Source organism: Ictidomys tridecemlineatus, chromosome 6 (assembly GCF_052094955.1).
Source record: "Ictidomys tridecemlineatus isolate mIctTri1 chromosome 6, mIctTri1.hap1, whole genome shotgun sequence".
In the NCBI taxonomy this organism is placed as follows: Eukaryota; Metazoa; Chordata; class Mammalia; order Rodentia; family Sciuridae; genus Ictidomys; species Ictidomys tridecemlineatus.
The window spans coordinates 102,567,474-102,592,247 of NC_135482.1; the positions used below are offsets into that span (position 1 = coordinate 102,567,474).

Here is a 24,774-nt window from a genome sequence, read left to right on the forward strand (position 1 = left end):
ATGGGGTTTTGTTTTGGTTGTTGTTGTCATTGTTGTTACTAGAGATAAAACTCAAGGATACTTAAATACTGAGCCACATCCCAATCTCTTTTTTATATTTTGAGACAGGTTCTCCCTGAGTTGCTTAGCATCTGGCTGTTGCTTGAGACTGGCTTTGAACTCACAATCCTCTTGTTTCATCCTCCTGAGAGTCACTTGGACTACAGAAATGTGCCAGAGCACCTATTGCACCTTAGTTTTATTTGAGAATGTATTTTGTATAAGCAAAATAGGTGCACATGATGGTAAACAATAAAATGATTGCATTATTTACCTCAACCATCTGGTAATGCAGATGAGAAAGAAAAATCATTTTTTATCTCCAAATTCCTTTATACCATTGATATTTTTATCAAAACTGATATGTATTTTTGCCAATATTACTAATGAGGATTTCTAAACCACTGATATAAGAAATGCCTACTTAGTTGAGGAACTATGTTGAACATACTAATGCCTACCTCTGGAATCAGGGGATCTGGGTTTACAGAACAATGTATCTACTCCTGAACCACAATTTGACTGTTCTATTTATATTTCATTAAATACAACAGAGTAATTTAACTCCTGAGAATAACAAGTGGGGATCATCTCTGTGTAGATGGTAGCTGACTCTAATTTGTACATCAAGTATTTTTAAAAGAAAATGTTTTGAGTTTTCAGGTTGTATGTTATTTCATTAAAAATGCCTAGAAAACAACAAATAATTAATATAGTTTTAAAGATAAATAAAAATATTGTTGAGTTTGCAAAAAACACTGCCCCTGAACACCTCAGGATCTCTGTTCAGCAAAATGACAGACATTCAATTGATGGTCTCAGTATGTGTTCTGTATAAATTTTACTCTTCCATCTCTCAGGCTTATAACTGGATTAGGTCTCTCTGATCTGTGAATTACTATTCACAGAGGAGCAAAGGTGAAACCTTCATTGGTTAATCTGTTTTTTCATCTGAAATGCTTCCAATTTTCATTAGTGTAATTTATACAAAAGTTCTTTGTGAAGGTATGATACTGCAATAGAATGTTTTTCTTAGTCTAGTGCCAAAGAAAATGTGCCCCATAACATTTCAACTGAAGAACACTACAATCAGATATTCCACTGAATTGCCTCAGAACTCAAAAGTAATGTTATTGTACCTCAATTGAGGCATTCTATATTGGGATCTAGTAACATACAATATACAATTAAATGAAAAAGAATTAGTGCTTTTGCAGACAACTTTCTGTATCTAATTGAGCCAGAACTTTAATCAGGCATGCATAACTCATGATGGTGGTGGTGTTAAATCCTAGTATGGAGATGTTCTGAATGGAAACAGAATCCATAGAGAAAAAGTTCTGGCTGCATCCACAGGGAGAGCCTACATTAATGATTTCTGTTCTGGAGTCTGATCTTTACTGTTCCTGTCACTGCACACCAATATCCATAGCTGATTTTTATGATGCCCAGCAGGTCTCATACTCTGTAAAACATACCATGTGAAAGTATAATGATTTCAATTTGAAATTTTGTATTGTCATTGTGACTTTCCAAATAAGGTACATTGTCATCACTCCTCTGTAAAAAATGATATAAATTAAAAAGTCCTTGTAATCACAAATCCACACTAAATGCTAATATATCAGTTTCAGAGAAAAATTATACTGGGGAGAGGAAGATGGCAGCAAAGGGAGTGCATCACCCCAGTGTGCCGCGTCACTGAGTGGGAGAAAGACGAGGTAAAACGGCTGAAGGCTATCTTTGGGAATTTCCAGTGAAATTGAGGTGCTCCAGAATCTAGTGGACGGGTTTCCATTGCACGAGGTTCGGCTGCGGGATCCCGGTCAAGGGCGATTTCTCCACACAGAGGGTCGCATTGCCTGATCGGCAGAACACTCTGTAGCTGGAGTCTGCGGTGCTCGCTGGGAAGCAGCGAGGCGCCGGAGCAGGGGTGCAGCGAGGAGGATTCTGGGTGCTCCTGCCAGTGGTACGATGGCCGCGCTTAGGGCTGAGTTCCAGCTTTGAGACAGAGGAGAGAAGCGGTCCAGGTCGGTTCCTGACACCGGTCGGACCATGGAGGAGGACAGTAGCCACCATCTTGGAGAGATGATGTAATCATCCCTGTTCTCTACTGATCTCAGCTCATTCAGCTACGGAACAGGTGATTTCAGGCTGGTATTTGCCTGCGTCTCGAAGACAGATGGCTCAGGCTCAGGACTGGAGAACCTATGGCGAATACTCCTGGGGGCTTGTTCCTGGCAAGGCGTGCGCCGGGCTCTGAGCAGCAGGATTCTGGTCACTGGGGCAGCCTTAGCCCAGGGTTGGGGAACCTGCGGAGACTGCGTGTGGAGGCCAGCTCCAAGTGGAGCGTGTGCTCAGCTTGGGGTGGCTGGGTTATGACTCCTGTAACAGTTTTGGCCCGGGGCTGGGGAGCTGGCGGGGACAGCGTCTTTGAGCCTGCACCCAGCGGAGTGTGCACCGAGTTTGGAGAGCTTGGAGTGGCCGGGCTCTGGCTCCCGGAGCTGTTTTGGCCTGGGGCTGGGGAACCTTCGGGGGTCGCTCCTTGGAGCCAGCCCCCAGCAGAGCGTGCACTGGGATCAGAGAAGCCAGGTTCTGGCTCCCGAAGTGCTGTGGGGGCAGGGGGGTGGGCAGAGTGGAGCTGTCGCCTGCGCCCAGAGCAGGCCAAGTGACCCGCCGGCGTGGTATTACGATACCCCAACTGCAGCTGGGGCCAAAGAGAGTAGCCGCCCATGCCTAGAATAGGACCAGCGACCCGACGGAGTGGTAGCCAAGTAACTCCATTTGGAGTAGGGGCTGTGCAGAGCCGCCATCTGAGCCTGCAAGGTAGGCAGACCTGCGACCCACTGGCAGGACAGGCCTGGTAGCCTGCCAGCATGGTGGACACGTAGCACCGAGGCAGTCACGTCACACTGGTTGGAGTGGGGGTGGAGCAGGGCTGCCGCCTGTGTCCGGAGGGGGCTCAGTGACCCGTTGGAGAGGCAGTCAGGTACCCCCATTGGGAGTGGGGGCTGTGCAGAACTGCCGCCCGAGCCCGCAGGGTGGGCAGACCTGTGACCCACCTGTGGAACAGGCCTAGAGGACTGCCAGCGTAGTAAACATGTCACACCAATTGGAGTAGAAATCAAGCAGAGCCGCCGCCCACATCCGGATCAGGACCAACGACCCAAGGGCGTGGTAGTTACGTCACCACAATTGGAGTGGGGGCAGAGCAGAATCGCCACCCGTGCCCGCGTGGGGGGGGGGCAGACCTGCGACCAACCAGCGTGGTAGACAGACCACCCTAATTAGAGGAGGAGCACAGCCACTACCCGCCCTGCAAGGGAGACTTCCCAACTATACAAGAGCAATGTAAATAAATAGGGGGTAAATTTCAAAAACACAACAGTTTCACCAAGCAGAAAGAAACGCGAGCAGTATGAAAAGACAAGGAAAAAAAGGACCACAATCAATGCAGGTCAACTCAAATTTAGAAGAGGCAATAGCTGCAACAGATGGAATGTCAGATAAAGAGTTCAGGATATAGATGCTTCAGATGATCTGGAGTCTCAAGGAAGACATGAGACAGCAAAATCAGACAATGAAAGATCACATTGACAAGGAACTACATAAACAAATCCAGGAAGTAAAAGATCAATTTCACAGGGTGATAGAGGTAATAAAAAACAAACAAATAGAAATCCTAGAAATGCAGAAAACAATAAACCAACTTAAAAACTCAATTGAGAATACTACCAGCAGAGTAGATCACTTAGAAGATAGAACATCAGACAATGAAGACAAAGTATTTCAACTTGAAAAGAACATAGACAGCTCTGCAAGTCTGCTAAGAAACCATGAGCAGAACATCCAAGAATTATGGGATAATATTAAAAGACCAAATTTAAGAGTCGTTGGGATACAGGAAGGCACAGAGCTCCAAACCAAAGGAATAAACAATCTATTCAGTAAAATAATATGAGAAAACTTCCCAGACTTGAAGATTGAGAAAGAATCCCAAATCCTAGAAGCCTACAGGACGCTGAATGTGCAAAATCATAAGAGATCTACACCTAGACAAATTATAATGAAGATGTCCAACATACAGAATAAGGAGAGAATTTTAAAAGCTACAAGAGAAAGGAAGCAGATTATATTTAGGGGTAAACCAATCAGGATAACAGCTGATCTCTCAACACAGACTCTGAAAGCTAGAAGATCCTGGAATAACATATTTCAAACACTGAAAGAAAATGGGTTCCAACCAAGAATCGTGTATCCGGCGAAATTAAGCTTCAGGATGGAAGATGAAATTAAAATCTTCCATGATAAACAAAAGTTAAAAGAATTCGCAGCTAGAAAACCATCTCTTCAAAAAATCCTTGGCAAAACATTATAGGAAGAGGAAATGGAAAATAACATTGAAAACAAACAGTAGGAGGTAGGACAGTAAAGGGGGGAAAGTAATCAAAAAGGAAAACAAATCAGGTTTCGTAACATTAATAAACAAATATGGATGGAGGAACAAACCATATCTCAATAATAACCCTAAATGTTAATGGCTTAAACTCACCAATTAAGAGACACAGGCTAGTTGAATGGATCACAAAACAAGACCCAACAATATGCTGCCTAGAGGAGATGAATCTGATAGGAAAAGATATACATAGACTGAAGGTGAAAGGTTGGGAAAAATCATACCACTCATATGGGCTGTGGAAACAAGCAGGAGTGTCCATACTCATATCTAATAAAATAGATTTGAAGCCAAAGTTAATCAAAAGGGATAAAAAAGGACACTTCATACTGCTCAAGGGAACCATACACCAACAAGACATAACAATCATAAATATATATGCCCCAAATAATGGTGCTGCTGTGTTCCTCAAGCAAACTCTTCTCAAGTTCAAGAGTCTAATAGAACACCATACAATAATCATGGGAGACATCAACACACCTCTCTCACCACTGGACAGATCTTACAAACAAAAGTTAAATAAGGAAACTATAGAACTCAATAACACAATTAATAACCTAGACTTAATTGACATATATAGACTATACCACCCAACATCAAGTAGCTACATTTTTTTCTCAGCAGCACATGGAACCTTCTCAAAAATAGATCACATATTATGTCACAGGGCAAGTCTTAGACAATATAAAGGAGTAGAGATAATACTATGCATCTTATCTGATCATAATGGAATGAAACTGAAAATCAATGATAAAAGAAGGAAGGAAAAATCATGCGTCACTTGGAGAATGAACAATAGGTTACTGAATGATCAATGGGTTTTAGAAGACATCAAGGAGGAAATTAAAAACTTCTTAGAGTTAAATGAAAACACAAATACAACATATTGGAATCTATGGGACACATTGAAAGCAGTTCTAAGAGGAAAATTCCTTGCTTGGAGTTCATTCCTTAAAAAAAGAAAAAAACAACAAATAAATGATCTCATACTTCATCTCAAAATTCTAGAAAAAGAAGAGCAAAACAACAGCAAAAGAAGTAGAAGGCAAGAAATAATTAAAATCAGAGGTGAAATTAATTAAATCAAAACAAAAGAAAAAATTGAAAAAATTGATAAAACTAAAAGTTGGTTCTTTGAAAAAATAAATAAAATCGACAGACCCTTAGCCATGCTAACAAAGAGAAGAAGAGAGAGAACCCAAATTACTAGGATACGGGATGAAAAAGGCAATATCACAACAGACACTTCAGAAATACAGAAGATAATCAGAAATTATTTTGAATCCTTATACTCCAATAAAATAGAAGATAGTGAAGGCATAGATAAATTTCTTAAGTCTTATGATCTGCCAAGATTGAGTCAGGAGGATATAGACAACCTAAACAGACCAATAACAATAGAGGAAATAGAAGAAACCTTCAAAAGACTACCAACTAAGAAAAGCCCAGGACCAGATGGGTATACAGCAGAGTTTTACAAAACCTTTAAAGAGGAACTAACACCAATACTTTTCAAGCTATTTCAGGAAATAGAAAAAGAGGGAGAACTTCCAAATACATTCTACAAGGCCAACATCACCCTGATGCCTAAACCAGACAAAGACACTTCAAAGAAAGAAAACAACAGACCAACATCTCTAATGAACCTAGATGCTAAAATCCTCAATAAAATTCTGGCAAAGCGGATTCAAAAACATATCAAAAAATTATACACCATGATCAAGTAGGATTCATCCCTGGGATGCAAGGCTGGTTCAATATACGGAAATCAATAAATGTTATTCACCACATCAATAGACTTAAAAATAAGAACCATATGATCATCTCCATAGATGCAGAAAAAGCATTCCACAAAGTACAGCATCCCTTTATGTTCAAAACTCTAGAAAAATTAGGGATAACAGGATCATACCTCAACATTGTAAAAGCAATCTATGATAAGCCACAGGCCAGCATCATTCTCAATGGAGATAAATTGAAGGCATTCCCTCTAAGATCTGGTACAAGACAGAGATGCACTCTCTCACTACTTCTGTTCAAAATAGTCCTCAAAACACTGGCCAGAGCAATTAGACAGATGAAAGAAATTAAAGGCATAAAAATAGGAAAAGAAGAACTTAAATTATCACTATTTGCAGGTGACATGATTCGATACCTAGCAGATCCAAAAGGGTCTACAAAGAAACTATTAGAGCTAATAAATGAATTCAGCAAAGTGCAGGATATAAGATCAACATGCATAAATCAAATGCATTCCTGTATATCAGCGACAAATCCTCTGAAACGGAAATGAGTACAACTACTCCATTCACAATATCCCCCCAAAAAATAAAATACTTGGGAATCAACCTAACAAAAGAGGTGAAAGATTTATACAATGAAAACTACATAACCCTAAAGAGAGATATTGAAGAAGACCTTAGAAGATGGAAAAATATACCCTGTTCATGGATAGGCAAAACTAACATCATCAAAATGGCGATATTACCAAAAGTCCTCTATAAGTTCAATGCAATGCCAATCAAAATCCCAACAGCATTTCTTGTAGAAATAGATAAAACAATCATGAAATTCATATGGAATAATAAAAGACCCAGAATAGCAAAAACAATGCTAAGCAGGAAGTGTGAATCAGGCAGTATAGCGATACCAGACTTCAAACTATACTACAGAGCAATAGTAACAAAAACAGCATGGTACTGGTACCAAAACAGGTGGCTGGACCAGTGGTACAGAATAGAGGACACAGTAACCAACCCACAAAACTACAACTATCTTATATTTGATAAAGGGGCTAAAAGCATGCAATGGAGGAAGGATAGCATCTTCAACAAATGGTGCTGGGAAAACTGGAAATCCATTTGCATAAAAATGAATCTGAATCCCTTTCTCTCACCATGCACAAAAGTTAACTCTAAATGGATCAAGGAGCTTGATATTAAATCAGAGACACGGTGTCTGATAGAAGAAAAAGTTGGCTATGATCTACATACTGTGGGGTCGGGCTCCAAATTCCTCAATAGGACACCCATAGCACAAGAGTTAACAACTAGAATCAACAAATGGGACTTACTAAAACTAAAAAGTTTTTTCTCAGCAAAAGAAACAATAAGAGAGATAAACAGGGAACCTACATCCTGGGAACAAATCTTTACTCCACACACTTCAGATAGAGCCCTAATATCCAGAGTATACAAAGAACCCAAAAAATTAGACAATAAGGTAACAAATAACCCAATCAACAAATGGGCCAAAGACCTGAACAGACACTTCTCAGAGGAGGACATACAATCAATCAACAAGTACATGAAAAAATGTTCACCATCTCTAGCAGTCAGAGAAATGCAAATCAAAACCACCCTAAGATACCATCTCACTCCAGTAAGATTGGCAGCCATCATGAAGTCCAACAACAAGAAGTGCTGGAGAGTATGTGGGGAAAAGGGTACACTTGTTCATTGTTGGTGGGACTGCAAATTGGTGCAGCCAATTTGGAAAGCAGTATGGAGATTTCTTGGAAAGCTGGGAATGGAACCACCATTCAACCCAGCTATTCCCCTTCTAGGTCTATTCCCCAAAGACCTAATAAGAGCATGCCACAGGGATACTGCTACATCGATGTTCATAGCAGCACAATTCAAGATAGCAAGATTGTGGAGCCAACCTAGATGCCCTTCAATAGATAAATGGATAAAAAAATGTGGCATTTATACACAATGGAGTATTACTCTGCATTAAAAAATGACAAAATCATAGAATTTGGAGGGAAATGGATGGCATTAGAGCAGATTATGCTAAGTGAAGCTAGCCAATCTTTAAAAAACAAATGCCAAATGACTCCTTTGATATAAGGGGAGTAACCAAGGACAGGGTAGGGATGAAGAGCTTGAGAAGAAGATTAACATTAAACAAGGATGAGTGGTGGGAGGGAAAGGGAATGAGAAGGGAATGAAAAAAAAAGGAGGGGTAAAACAAGATAATACAAGTGGAAGAAATGATTTACAGTAGAGGGGGTAGAGAGAGAAAAGGGGAGGGGAGGAGAGGGGAAGGGAGGGGGGATAGTAGAGAATAGGATAGACAGCAGAATACATCAGTCACTAGAATGGCAATATGTAAATCAATGGAAGGGTAACTGATGTGATACAGCAATCTTTATACAGGGTAAAATTGGGAGTTCATAACCCACTTGAATCAAACTGTGAAATATAATATATTAAGAACTATGTAATGTTTTGAACGACCAACAATAAAAAAAATAAAATAAAATAAAGAAAAATTATACTATTCTAATTACAATTCTTTAAGTAAATTTTTAATAAAGTAGATTAATACTTTTGATTTTAATTCCATTTTGTAGGCTTACTTTGGAAAAATAATCACTGATCATATTATTCTCTTCAGCAAGAATTCTCTGATGAACTTCTTCAAGACATAAACTTGCTTACTTTCTTTTCCATACCTGTGGCCAAATGCCTGCCCAAAGGTCTAGATGTATGTTGAAATCTCTCCCTGATGAGATCGAATAGATATCTAATGGCTTCTTCCAACTCCAATTATTAGTAAGAAAATAGTCCCTCAAAACAAAATGAAACAAAGATTCAAAAATCATACTCAAATCTCTTGATAACTTCCTGTGTGTGTGTGTGTGTGTGTGTGTGTGTGTGTGCATATACTTCTCTTCCTACTTCTAAATTCTCTTGCTGTCTTAGTAAGTATGATATAAAAACCCTGATTATTTTAGTCAAAATAACCTTGTTTCACCTCAGTCTCACACTATTTGGTGGACTCTTCCCTCATCTCTAAATGGAAAATAAATATAAATTGTCAGTTGTTGATACCTATTGATATTTTAATTCATTAAGAAATGATAAGTTAGTTGAATTTTTTAGTGAAGAAAAAGTTCTTGAGGATGAAATTGTGAAAATTAAGCCCAGTTATTTTCTACTGGAGTGCAAATTCAATTGATTGATGTAGGTAGTATAAAAAAAGGAAGTAGACTGATAGAGACGGATATACAGACACACACACAGGTATCTTTTTAGTATAAAGTATAGTATGTTCATATAGAAAAAAGCAAAAACACATATATTACTCATACAAACACATTCACAGTTTTATAAATATACATTTATTTCTTCAATCGATAATTCAGAATTGATCTTTTAAATTCCTCCTTGTACATTAGTTTTCACACACTTGCTCCAGAAATTTCCATTCTGATACAAAATGTTCAATACACTCTCAACACACTGGGAAAAGAAAAACTCTCAAGCATTGCCTTAGACATGTAGTTCCAAATTTCAAGCCGAGATACTCATTTTGATATTTAATTTCCTCCTTAGGATTTGTGCGTTTGGAAGGAGGAGCTGGACATTGCTCTGGTCGAGTGGAAGTGAATTCTGGAGGAGAGTGGATTCCAGTATCTGATGGGAATTTCACCTTCCGTATGGCCCAGATCATTTGTGCAGAGCTGGGGTGTGGCCAGGCTGCATCTATCCTAGGGAACCTGCCCACCAAAGATCCTGGTGAATTGGTCTGGGCTGAAGAGTTCCAATGTGAGGGGCAGGAGCCTGAGCTCTGGTTCTGCCCCAGAGTGCCCTGTCCTGCAGGAAGCTGCCCACACAGAGGGGTTGTGCAAGTTAGCTGCTCAGGTGAGAATCCCAGAAGGATGTTAACCACCCTATAACTCTGAGGTAGGTAAGAAAAATGTGGGATGTTACTAAGACCCAGTCTTCTACCAGGATATACAGATATTCGGCTCATGAAAAATGGCAGCTCTCGGTGTAAAGGTCAAGTGGAGATGAAGACCTCTGGTGGCTGGAAAACACTCTGTGCCTCCAACTGGAATATGGCCAATGCCAATGTTGTCTGCCTTCAGCTGGGCTGTGGGGTTGCCATCGCCTCCGCAAAAGGAGAGTACTTTGTGGAAGAAGGAGATGAGATCTGGAGACAACGATTCCACTGCTCAGGGTCTGAGTCCTTCTTGTGGAATTGCCCTGTGACTGCCCTTGGTGTTCCTGCCTGTGCCCATGGAAACACAGCCTCTGTGGTCTGCTCAGGTAAGAGAGGTCAGGGCTGACTTGTACTTGAGTGGCATGTCTCTAAGAGCAGAGAGCATGGAGAGCTGATGTTACATAATAAAAAATGATTCTTCTTAATGATCATTTATCTTTTAGGCCCTGTCACACAGTTTTAAGTGAAATAGTTCTAAGTAAACATTATTATTTATTGAAATTCATACAGAACACTTTATAACAATGCATGAAAACTCGGGGAAATTTCTTATCTTGCACTATCTGAGAACATCAGCAGCTCTCAGAAGTCACCTGCTGCACAATCCTCCAGTCGCTGAGTGCTCTTCCTCTCTGACTTCAGCTGCCAAAGATAAATTTTGTCAGATTTGACCATTATGTAAAATCCTGCAGTATCTTCTCTTGTTGTATCTACTTTGACTCTCCATTGTGCTTAGAATTTACCCATTTTGCTATTTATAGCAGAGCTTTATTTTTATTGCTGTTGAGTTTTCTGCTGAATGACCACGTGACCATATATGGATACATTAGTGATATTGAGATATGAGAGGCTGGGGATGTGGCTCAAGTGGTAGCGCACTTGCCTGGCATGCATGTGGCCCTGGTTAGATTCTCAGCACCACACACAAACAAAGATATTGTGTCCACCGAAAACTAAAAATAAATAAATAAATAAATAAATATTTTTTAAAAAAGAGATTTGACACTTGTTGACTTCCCAGATAATGATCCTACATATTTTCATGGTAATAGCTTCTGGTGTAGATATGTATGTATTTATATCAGATTTTTAAACACTTGTCCTTTTACTTTCACTCTCTTAATATGGTATTCTTTCAGGTGTCAAATGTAGTTCTTAATGAAGCACAGATTGTCAACATTTTTGTACACTAAATAGAATCTTTCTACCTTAAGAGCATAAAAATATTCTCCCAGGGTATGTTATATATGTTTAATTCCTTTTTTTTTTTTTGCAAAAATTGTACAATCTTTCTGGAGTTGATATTGTAAAGGTGTGTATGATGTGAAGAAAAATTTCACATTATTGCTTTGGCAGCAGTTTGACTCAGATCATCACTGAAAAGGCTTTTCCCAACCATAAGGTCACCTTTGAAATAAACGGTGCAGATTTTCTTACTCATTCGGTAGTCTGTTCCATTCAGTTCTGTTGTTTGTGTATCCTTACAGCAGTCCTTGTGTCCTTAATTATTATAACTTCATGCATTTCTGAGTAAGTTTCCTTTAAAGATTACTTTACAGTAGTACTTCCTCTAATTGTGTAGTTTTTCTTTCCTAATGCATTAGTCATACTTGGTCATATGCATTTTACATACATTTTAGAAGCAGCTCTATATGTTTACTACAAATAAAAGTATGATGTTATTTAGATTGATATTGGATTTGAACTACACATGAATATGGAGATAATTGATTTATGAGATATATCTCTAATATCTCTCAAAGATCATACAGAGCCTTTATGATGTTTAGTCCTAGGTGTTTTTGTGTTTGAGGCTGTTAAAGTTTCTTTTGGTGAAATATTATAGGAGTGACTTTAAATCGTTTCCAATTTTATTTTTTGTATGGGGTTTTTCTTTTTGCTTTCTTTCATTTAATTTATTTATTAATTTTAAATTGGTAATTATGAAAATGTTTTAAGGATAGTATAACATTTCCAGGTAATCTTAAACCAGATTTCCAAATGCCACTATTTTATTTTATTATCTCCTTTGATCCATTTATGCCTAAATTTATCAAATCTTTCTGAATGAGTAATTAAGAGTAGGTGGATAATGTAATGTGTCTCATTACTCCTATAATATTTTCAAGAATTTCATATGTAACCACAGTGCTATTACAAAGTTTTATAAATCCATCTTGACGTAACATAATTACATAGTGTATTGGTCTTGTTCAGATTTTTACTAATTTTACTAAATATGTTATTCATGGTAAAAATGTAGAGTAATGTGTTGCATTCAGTTCAACATAAGATTATGTTTCTTACTACAAAACTCTTTTAATTTTTCTTTGTATCCCATGATATTTTTGAAGAATATAAGCCAATAATTTTATGAAAAGTTCTCATTTTGAGCTATGGCAATAAGCAAAATAAGTAAGTAATAAGATACCTTGTAAATCAATGTTTGAATCTGTTCTACATAAATGAAAATTGGCTTTGATTTTTTTTCCAAAGTAGAAATTTACACTATATATATTAGAGAATTTATCACAAAATACACATCTTTCTTAACTTATGCACAAGAATTTTTATGCCAGATTGGACATATCTAGTGCTATAAATATGACCTACACACTGTAGCAATCTCCTTTCTATTTTTTGATGGACTCCTTTTGACTTGCACATATGATAGAGGACATGGGTTTTGTTTTTCTGTATCTGGCTTAGTAAACAAAACACAATGTCTTCCAGTTCTTTTTTATTTTGAATATGACAGGATTTTGTTCTTCTTTTTGGCTATTAATATAGCACTTATACTTTATTAATTTGTCTTTCTGTGAGCAGTTGGGGTGACTCCATACCATAGGTATTCTAAATAGTGCCACAACACACAAAGGAAGGTAGGATTACTGAGATTCAGTGTAATCTTGGCTGGATTGCTGCTTAATAAATTTTTCCCCCAAGATACCAATTCAAATAAAAATAAATTGCATTTTTTCTCATGATTTCCAGAATCATGAATTTGCCAAAGGCTCTTGGAAGTTGCCTCTTGGGGTCTCTCGTGAGGTTGCACTTGTATTTCATCTGGAACTCAGGTCATTTGAAGTCTTTGCCAAGATGGGAATCCAGGATAGTTCATTCACATGCCTGGTAGCTTCATGTTTAACTGAGGCTACTGGCTGAACCATGTGCAAATGCTCTCTCCCACATGATGGTCTACAGAGTAGATTTCCTATAAAGTAAACTTCTTACTAAGTCAAGAGGAGGAGGCATGTCTTTGTTAGCTAGGTTTCCAAGTCAAGCCATGCTGGCTTCACCACATTCTGTTGCTTATAGACAACTAACTCACCACTGTCAACCCAGATTGGGGGCTAAGAGGAATGAACTCCACAAGTCAACGGATAGAGTATCACAGATTTTATTTATATTATTAAAAACTACAGGTGTATTAAATATCCCACATATTTTCTGATTTCTACCTAGCATTATAAAACCAAAGTTCAAATGTTTTCTCTAATTTGTGGAAGCTAACCCACAATAAGGGGTTAGTTAGGTGGCAGTGAGAGGAAAAATAGAAATGCAGTAGATTAGACAATGAGAGATAGAGGGAAGGAGAGAGATAGGGAAAGTAAAGACAGTGGAATGAATCTGACATAATTTTCCCATGGGCACATAAGAAAACACCACAGTGAATCCCACCATCATGTGCATCAATAAGAATGTAACTCTAACTGCAATGATATATATTCCATGCTTATATAATTATACTAAAATGGATTTTTCTGTTACATGTAACTTAAAAGAGCCATGAATTTTTAACAAAAATAGCAGCTTTAAGTACCTAAAACTTGTAGAGTATTAGGACTGTTAGTTTCTCTCACCATGTCTCTTAGTTCCCTATTGTATTTCCTATCCTTTTTTATTTCTGTGCTTCACTCTGTATTTTCTCATGTTCTTCCATTTACTATTTTTATTTTGTGCTAATCTACCATGTTCTTAGACTCATTCACTGGCTTCTTATTTTTAGCTTCTGACTTCAAAATTCATACAACTCTCAAATATTTATTGGATTTTTTTATAATTTATCTGCCAAGATGCCAATCCTATGAAACTTTCAGAAAGGTATTTTGCTTCCTCTATGAAGTTAATTTAGGGTAGATCACCTTAAATAAAAGTGATTGAGGTGGTTAGATATCTGGTATCATCTAAAAGAAAAACTCTACTTTCAATTCATTAAATATGATACTAGTTTTCAAGATGTTTCACAGGATTTCATTTCTTTGGCCCAAACTAAATTATACTGATGTATTCCCAGGGAAATCAGGCAAACATGCTGAGATTGTCAGAGTTTCTCCTACTACCTTTGAATGAGAAATGCCTATAGAAGAAAATGGTTGACTCTAGTTTTTCCTTTCTCTGTACTTGACTCCAAAAATCTAACTGCCCTGGGAGCTGTGCAATGCTCTCCAGCAGCACTGATATATTCCACGTTCCAACAGCTGATGTAGACATTCCCATGTACTCAGGTGACACAGTTCTATGCCCTATAGAGAATAGTAGAATTTTGGAGTGATGGATGAGGGGACATGTGGATACATAAATGGAAATTTAGGCCTCATCAATAAAGTTGAAGCCTTCATTCAGTTTTTCCTCATGATTTAAGAATAAGGTCTACTCTGAATAAATAACAGATAACTATGTTTTCATATACTAGAGGCCCAGATGACACAACCTCAACATTCAGACCTCTGGGATTTGGAGACTATAGATTGTTCAGACTGAGTGAATAGGTTCAATATGGCACTTTTTTTGCCTTTTGTTTTGGGGAGATATATCAGACATTGAACTTAAACACTGAATCACATCTTAAGCCCTTTTTTATCTATTATTTAGAAACAAGCTCTCACTGAGTTGCATAGTGCCTTGCTATTGCTGAGGCTGGCATTGAACTCACAATTCTCTTGCCTCAGCAACCTGAGACACTGGGATTACAGGTGTGTGCCACTGCTTCCAACTCACCTTAGTTTTATTTGAGAGTATATTTTGTATAAATAAGCCAGTTGTAAAGAGGGGTTGACAATATAATAGTGGTACTATTTATCTAAACTATCTGGTAATGACAACGAGTAGGAAAATCATTGTTTTCCAAATCCCTTTATACCATTGATATTTTATCAAAACTGATATGTATTTTTGCTAATAGTACTAATGAGGATTTCTAAACGACTGTGATATAAGAAATGCATACTTAGCTGAAGAACTATGTAGTCTATATTAATACCTATCTATGGAATGAGGGGATCTGGGTTTACAGAACAACATATACCTGTACCTGAACCACACTTTGACTGTTCTATTCATATTTCATTAAGTACAACAGAGTAACTGAATTCCTGAGAATAACAAGTGGGGATCATCTCTGTGTAGATGGTAGCTGATTCTAATTTCTAAATCAAGTAGTGTCGAAAAAAAGTTTGAGTTTTCTCTATGTATGTTATTTCATTAATAATGCCTAGAAAACAACAAATAATTAATACAGTTTAAAATATGAATAAAAATATTGTTGAGTTTGCAACAACACTGCCCTCTGAACACCTCAGGATCTCTGTTCAGAACAATGACAGATACTCAGTTGACTTTCTGAGTACATGTTCTGTATAAATTTTACTCTTCACCTTCCCAGGCTTGTAACTGGATTAGGTCTCTCTGATATGTTAAGAGTAGAACAGCAAAGATAAAACCTGCATTGGGTGATCTATTTCTTTATCTGAAAAGCTTACAATTTTCATTAGTGAAAATTACACAATTCCCTGTGAAGATTTGACATTGCAACAGAATTAATTGCCTAAGAAAACATACCAACATAACATTACAACTGGAGAACACTACAATCAGATATTCTACTAAATTGTCTCAGAATTCAAAAGTAATGTATTCTATCTAAATTGAGACATTTTATATCATGAGCTAGAAATATACCATGTACAATTAAATGAAAAAGAAGTAATGCTTCTGAAGACAACTTTGTGTATCTAATTGAGCCAGACTTTAATCAGCCACGCACAACTCATCGTTGTGGTGGGGGTGGTGTTAAACCCTAGTGTGGAGATGTCCTGAATGGAAACCAGAATCCACAGAGAACAAGACCTGGCTGCATCCACAGGGAGAGCCTGCAGTGATGGTTTCTGTTCTGGAGGCTGATCTTTATCGTTCTTCTCATTGGACACCAATATTGATAGCTGATTTTTTATGACACCCGGAAGATCTCATACTCTGTAAAGCATACCATCTGAAAGTATACTCATTTCAGTTTGAAATTTTGTACTTTTATTGTGACTTTCCAAGTAAGGTACATTGTCATCACTCTGTAATAATGATACAAATTAAGTCTTTGTGATTACAAGGTCACAAATCCACATTTGATGTTAATACAACAGTTCCAGAGAGAAATGGAAATATTCTTTTTTTAAGAGAGAGAGAGAGAATTTTTTAATATTTTTTTTAGTTTTAGGCAGCCACAACATCTTTATTTGTATGTGATGCTGAGGATCGAACCCAGCACCATGCATATGCCAGGCCAGGCGAGCGCGCTACCGCTTGAGCCACATCCCTAACACAAGAAAAAAGAATATTCTAATTATAACGCTTTAAGTAAAAAAATTACTTTAGTAAATTAATTATTTTAATATTTATTTCATTTTGAAGTCTTACAAAATTCTTTTCAACAAGAATGTCCTGCTGAAATTCTTCATCACATAAACATTACTTTTCCATACCTGTGCCCAAAACCTTATTCAAAGATCTGAACCCATACTTGAAGTCTCTTCCTGATGAGCTTCAATAGGTATCCAGTGGCTTCTTCCAACTCCACTTATTAGTAACAAAATAATCCCTTGAAACAAATTTTTTTAAAAGGCAAAAAAAAGGCTTAAAAATCTTGGTAACCTCCTTTTTGTAACTTGTGATTGTAAATATAAACTTTCCTTTTGTCTTCTGTAATAGGAAATATAATGTAAAGAACCCTGATTATTTTTTTAAAAATAACCTGATTTCATCTCAGCCTCACAAGATTCAGTGGACTCTTTCTTCATCCATATATATTTATAAATGAGAAATAGATATGTACTGTCAGTTTTTGATAAATTTTGAATTTTTTTAAAATTTATTAACAATTGTCAACTTAGTTGGAGGTTTTTTAGTGAAGTAAAAGTTTTTGAGGATAAAATGTTGAAAATTAAGCTTCATCTTTTAAACTTGACTTCAAATTCAAGATCCTATAAAAAAAAGGAGTAGAAATAGACTTGAGTCAATAATATTTTCAGAACTCATCATTTAAATTCCTCTTCCTAAATTTGTCTTCAAATATTTGCTCCTGGAATGCCCATTCTGATACCAACTGTTGAATCCATTCCCCACACCCTGAGTAAAGTAAAGCTCTCAAGCATTGCCTGAGACATGTAGCTCCGAATTCCAAGCTGAGATATTCATTTTAATAGTTATTTTCTTCCTTAGGATTTGTGCGTTTGGAAGGAGGAGCTGGACGCTGCTCTGGGAGAGTGGAAGTGAATTCTGGAGGAGGGTGGATTCCAGTGTCTGATGGGAATTTCACATTACCCACTGCCCAGGTCATTTGTGCAGAGCTGGGGTGTGGCCAGGCTGCATCTGTCCTAGGGAACCTGCCCACCAGAGATCCTGGTGAATTGGTCTGGGCTGAAGAGTTCCAGTGTGAGGGGCAGGAGCCTGAGCTTTGGTTCTGCCCCAGAGTTCCCTGTCCTGCAGGAAGCTGCCCACACAGAGGGGCTGTGCAAGTTATCTGCTCAGGTGAGAATCCCAGAAGGATGTTAATCCCCCTATAACTCTGAGGTAGGTAAGAAAAATGTGGGATGTTACTAACACCCAGTCTTCTACCAGGATATACAGATGTTCGGCTCATGAAAAATGGCAGCTCTCAGTGTGAGGGTCAAGTGGAGATGAAGACCTCTGGAGGCTGGAGAACACTCTGTGCCTCCAACTGGAATATGGCCAATGCCAATGTTGTTTGCCGTCAGCTGGGCTGTGGAGTCGCTACTTCCACCCCAAAAGGAGAATACTTTGTGGAAGGAGAAGATGAGATCTGGAGAGACAGATTTCACTGCTCAGGGTCTGAGTCCTTCTTGTGGAATTGCCCTGTGACTGCCCTGGGTGTTCCTGCCTGTGACGATGGAAACACAGCCTCTGTGGTCTGCTCTGGTAAGAGAGGTTATTGCTGACTGGTACTTGAGTGGCATGTCTCTAAGAGCAGAGAGCATGGAGAGCTGATGTTCCATAATAAAATATGATTCTTCTTAATGATCATTTATCTTTTAGGTCCTGCCAAGTGGTTTTAAGAGGAATAGTTCTAAGTAAGCATTATTATTTATTGAAATTCATATGGAACACTGTGTAACAATGCATGAAAACTCTGGGAATTTTCTTACCTTGCACTATCGGAGAACATTAGCAGCTCTCAGAAGTCGCCTGCTGCACATTCCTCAGGTCACTGAGTCCTCCTCCCCTCTGACTTCAGCTGCCAAAGAAAAATTTTGTCAGATTTGACCATTATGTAAAATCATGCAGTATCTTCTCTTGTTGTATCTACTTTGACTCTACATTGTGCTTAGAGTTTACCCATTTAGCTATTTGTAGCAGAGCTTTATTTTTATTGCTGTTGAGTTTTCTGCTGAATGACCACGTGACCATGTATGGATACATTCAAGTGATATTGAGATTTGATGCTTGTTGTCTTCCCAAATAATGATCCTACATATTTTCATGGTAATAGCTTCTGGTGTAGATATGTATCAGATTTTTAACCCTTGCCTTTTACTATCACTCTCTTAATATGGTATTCTTTCAGGTGTCAAATGTAGTTCTTAATGAAACACAGATTGTCAACATTTTTTGTACACTAAATAGAATCTTTCTACCATAAGAACATAAAAATATTCTCCTAGGGTATGTTATACATGTTTAATCCTTTTCTTTTGCAAAAATTGTACAATCTTTCTGAGGTTGATATTTTAAGGGTGTGTATGATATGAAGAAAAATTACACATTATTGCTTGGGAAGCAATTTGACTCAGATCATCACTGAAAAGGCTTTTCCCAACCCAAACGTCACCTTTGAAATAAATAGGGTGCAGATTTTCTTACTCATTCAACAGTCTGTTCCATTCAATTCTATTGTTTGTGTATCCTTACAGCAGTCCTTACACCCTTAATTGTTATAACTTCATAGCATGTCTGAGTAAGTCTCCTTTAACGATAACTTTACAGGTCCTCCTCTAATTGTGTAGTTTTTCTTTCCTACTGCATTAGTCATACTTGGCCATATGCATTTTACATACATTTTAGAAGCAACTCTATATGTTATTTAGGTTGACATTGGATTTAGACTACACATGAATATGAGGGAAATTGACTTATGAGGAACATCTCTGATATCTCTCAATGATCATACATAGCCTTATGATGTTTAGTCCTAGGTGTTTTTGTGTTTGATTCTGTTAATGTTTCTTTTAGTGAATTATTATGAGAATTAGTTTAAATTGTTTTCACTTTTATTTTTGTATTTGTATGGGGGTGTTTTTTTTCTTTTTTCTTATTTTCACTTTTTAAATTTTTCTTAAATATATTTTTCTAATTTGTTATACATGACAGAGGAATACATTTCAATTCATAGTACACATATAGGGCACAATTTTTTATTTTTTGGTTGTACACAAAGTAGAGTCACACCATTTGTGTTTTCATACATGTACTTAGGATAATGATGTCCATAGCATTCCACCATCTTTCCCACACCCAGACTGCCTCCCTTCTGCTCCCTCCCATTTTGCCCTTTTCAAAGTCCCTCAACTCCTCCCATCCCCCCCCATTCTGTATCAACATCCACATATCAGAGAAGACATTTGGCCTTTGATTTGGGGGATTAGGTTACTTCACTTAGCATGTTATTCTCCAACTCCATCCATTTACTTGCACACGCCCTGACTTTATGGATGCCAACAAAGAATAATTGCCAGGTAACCCTAAATCAGATTTTTAAACGCCACTATTTTACTATATTCCCTCCTTTAGACCTATTTATGCCTAAATTTATCAAATCTGTCTGAATGAGTAGTTAGGAGTAGGTGGATAATGTAATGTGTGCCATTACTCCTAAAATATTTTCAGGAATTTCATATGTAACTACAGTGCTGTTGCCAAATTCCATAAATCCACCTTGATGTAATATGATTATATAGTGTATTATCTGTATATTATCAAATTTTTACCAATTTTACTAAATATGTCATTCATGTTGAACTACATTCTAAAGCAAATACCATCGACTATAATTTTAAATCAAATTAAAGCAAATTTATATTTTTTCCACAAAGAAAGCTGGCCAGTGGCTTTCTCTTCTTAAGCTGGGCTAGAGATAAGCACCCCAGCTCTTCAGGAACAAGATTTTATAGAACACAAAGTTGCAAAAGGGGTATCATGAGAACTTACAGCTAATAGGGTTTGACTAGCATAATACAAAAGCAGATAATAAGTTAATGATCTACATGGCTTAACATTCCAAGGTAGAGAATCAATTCAGATCCAAACATCAGAATTCATGAGGCACCACTGTGGTTTCAGAGAGGGGTGTTATCTGATCAGGAAAAGTCAGGCATGGGTGAGTTCCAGGCATGAGGAGAAATTCAAACAAGTTTAGACATCGCAGTAATATATAGTAAAACAGAAATTAATTTTTCATGACTTTGTGATGAGATGGCTCCCAATCTTAAGATGGAATTAGGCTGAGTTCATCAATTCACTGTAAAAAAATGTATGATAATGTGCTGTGTTCAGTTCTCATGTTTATTAATGTTTCTTACTAATTTTTTAGTTTTTCTTTGTATTCCATGGTAAAGATATTTTTGAAGAATACATGCCAATAATTTTATGAAAAGTTCTCATTTTGAGGTGTGGCAATAAGAAAAGTAAGTAATAAGATAACTTGTAAATCAATGTTTGATTCTGTTCTACATAAATGAAAATTGGTTTTGCCTTTTTTCCAAAGTAGAAATTTAACCTATATACATTACAGAAATTAATCACAAAACACACATCTTTCTTCACTTCATGTGTAAGAATTTTTATACCAAATTGAACATATCTAGTACTATAAATATGACCTACACCATGTATCAATCTCCTGTTTATTTTCCCAGTGGACTCCTTTTGGCTTGCACATATGATAGAGGACATGGGTTCTTGTCTTTCTGTATCTGGCTTAGTAAACAAAACACAATGTCTTAAAGTTCCATCCATTTTGATGCAAACAGGATTTCATTCTTCTTTATGGAGATATATATATATATATATATATATATATATATATATATATATATATATATGTTATACTTTATGAATTTGTCTTTCAGTGAGCAGCTGGGGTGATTCCATACCATAGCTATTCTTAATTGTGCCACAATAAACATGGGAATGTAGGATTACTGAGTTTCATATTCAGTGTAATATTGCTATTTCTGCTTAATAAATTTTCCCCCAAGATACCAATTCAAATAAAAATACATTCAATTGGAGATAGAGAGAAGGAGAGGAATAGACTAAGAAAGGACAGTGGAATGAATCTGACATAATATTCCCATGGGCACATATGAAAACATCACAGTGAATTCCACCATCATGTTCATCAATACGAATGTAACTCTAACTAAAATTTTATATTATCCTTGAAACTTTTTCAGAGTTATCAAATTAACATTAATAAATAAATAAAATGAAAAAAAGAAGGAGATCCAAGATGGTGGTATAGAGAAAGTCTGCATTTTGTGTGGCTATATGACCTGGGATTCAAGCAGTGGGAATACTGTTTCTGTGTGACTTATTGAGACACGAATTAGAATTAGACAGGCAGTTGGTATAGATAGGTAAATCAAGTCAAGTCAGATCAAGGAGGTCAGTTTGAGTGAGTCCCAGAAGTTGGAGACTGCCTCCTTAAGTAAGAATGATTGAGGTAGTTAGACATTGGTAGTTAGACATTGCAATTCACAAAAATATGATATCAATTTTCAAGATATTTAACAGAATTTCACCCCTTTGGCTCAAACTAAATTTTACTTGTATATTCCCAGGGAAATCAGGAAAACATGCTGAGATTTTCAGAGTTTCTCCTACTACCTTTGAATGAAAAATTTCAATAGGGAAAATAGCTGATTCTAGTTTTTCTTTTCTCTGAACTTGCCTGCAAAAATCTTGCTGCCCCAATAGCCATGCAATGCTCTCCAGCAGCATTGATAAATTCAAAAGGATAGGCTTACAACAAAAAACTTAACATAATGAAAAGCAGAAATCTCCATTAGAATATCAGCTCTGAAGAAAGAAAATTGATGCTTCTTTGTTATAGCTTTCACCTCAGATGCCATCAGTAGATTATTATGTACTTTAATTCAGTTTCTTGCTAATTCCTTCTGTAGGAAACCAGACCCAGCTGCTTCTCCAGAGCAATGACTCCTGGTCTGACCCATCAGGCTCTGCAACCTCAGAGGGCCACGCTGCCAACTGTTCAGGTGAGCAAGGCCCCCAGCACCTGAGCCTTCCCATTCCCTGAGCAAATGCCCACTGACATGACCCTGTGTCTCCTCAGACAGCAGACAGCTCCGCCTTGTGGACGGGGGCAGTCACTGTGCAGGGAGAGTGGAAATCCTTCAGCAGGGCTCCTGGGGATCCATCTGTGATGACAGCTGGGACCTGAGTGATGCCCACGTGGTGTGCAGACAGCTGGGCTGTGGAGTGGCCCTGGAGGCCACCATCTCTGCCCACTTTGGAGAAGGATCAGGGCCCATCTGGCTGGATGAAGTGAACTGCACAGGAGAGGAGGCCCATGTGTGGCAGTGCCCTTCCCAGGGCTGGGGGCAGCACAACTGCAGTCACAAGGAGGATGCAGGGGTCATCTGCTCAGGTTTGTGCTGCACACTGTGCACTGGTGGGAGATAGCAGAAGAGGGTCTGCAGATGGTGTTTGAGCCCCAAAGCAGTGGTCCGGACAGGGCAGAGGAAAAGAACAGTCCCTGTCCTTCCAGCTGAGAAGAGAGGTACTTCCATTTCCTGCTGCTGCAGCTGAGCTTCTGTTCCTCCCTTCTCAGTCCTTTCTCCTGACACAGTCATTCTCTTCAGTGCTCATTTAATGTAGTCATCTATGACCTGATGCTGTGACATCCTGATCCACTAAATTAGTTTTTTTATTTCTGCTATAAAAAGGTAGTATAGACTGAATGACTCAAAACAACACATATGTGTCATTTTACAGTGTGTAGATTAGAAGATTAATCTGGGTCTGTCTTAGCCATAAACAAAGTGTCATCAGGCTGCAACAGCTGAAGCTCTCAGAAGACTCTTTTCTTGCCATTTTCATTTTCTAGAAGTTGCCTGAATTCCTTGTCTCATGACCCCTTCCTTCTTCAAACCAACAGTATTGCAACACACTGAGCAACATCTTGCTCTGATGAGGGCCAGAAGGAATTATATTCTTTTGAGGACACAGGTCTAAGGATATGATTATGTTGAACTCCCTTATTAATCCAGAATGATCCAGGATAATCAAGAAAGGATCTATTATTAATCATGTCTGCAAAGCCCTTTTATAATAAGTAAAAATATTCATAGGTTCCCAGGATAAGTGAGAAGACATACTTGGAGCTCCACTATTCTATCACCCTTCTGTCCATACTCTGTTTCTAGGATCTGTCAAGTAATTCCTCAGATAGAAGATAAAGAGTTCACTTCCAGCAGAGCCCCCAAGTCAGTGTTCCTGCCTATTGATTTGCTAAGATTACATTGTTGTAGAAACAGAAGGAGATGTAAAAGTTAGAAAAAATGTTATAAGGACATAACTTCCAGTCTTCCATTTGCTGGGCACTTTTTTAGCAGAGTTATCAATGAATATTCACTGCTTAGGAATAAAGAAAAAAAGCATCAATTAGACTTTAATGTTCACTGAGCCCTAATGTTTTCCCTTCCATTTCAGAGTTCCTGGCCCTCAGGTTGGTGAGCGAAGACCAGGAGTGTGCTGGGTGGCTGGAGGTTTTCTACAACAACACCTGGGGCAGTGTCTGCCACAGCCCTATGGAGGCTATGACTTTGTCCATGATCTGCAGACAGCTTGGCTGTGGGGACACTGGGACTCTAGATTTCTTGGTTCCTTCCAGGGAAGGTTCTAGACCCCACTGGGTAGATGGAATCCACTGTCGGGAAACTGACACCTCTCTCTGGCAGTGTCCTTCTGACCCCTGGAAACACCAATCTTGCTCACCAAAAGAGGAAGCTCATATCACATGTACAGGTGACCTACTGTCTATTTCTATGTGTTTGTCCTATGCCTTTGGGTTGTTATTAGGAAAGGTTCACGTGTTCATACATAATGGATGAGCTGAAATAAGTCTACAAAATGAATACTGGATGGAGATTACTTGATCCCACTGTTGTAGTCCCATTTCAAAGGCAGATATAAGGAAACCATTGATAATAGCAATTTATGGGCAAAGAACCAGA

The 24,774-nt window shown here is 37.9% G+C and overlaps 1 protein-coding gene across 1 annotated transcript; it reads left to right on the forward strand.

Annotated features, from left to right (window-relative positions):
* The first annotated feature begins 2,771 nt into the window (after positions 1 to 2,771).
* Positions 2,772 to 24,651, forward strand: LOC101969282 (antigen WC1.1). The gene is made up of 8 exons (XM_078015884.1): positions 2,772 to 2,805; positions 9,838 to 10,146; positions 10,237 to 10,554; positions 17,723 to 18,031; positions 18,122 to 18,439; positions 22,702 to 22,794; positions 22,872 to 23,186; positions 24,251 to 24,651. The coding sequence occupies exons 1-8, from the start codon at positions 2,772 to 2,774 to the stop codon at positions 24,649 to 24,651; spliced, it is 2,097 nt and encodes a 698-aa protein (XP_077872010.1).
* The last annotated feature ends 123 nt before the right edge of the window (positions 24,652 to 24,774 follow it).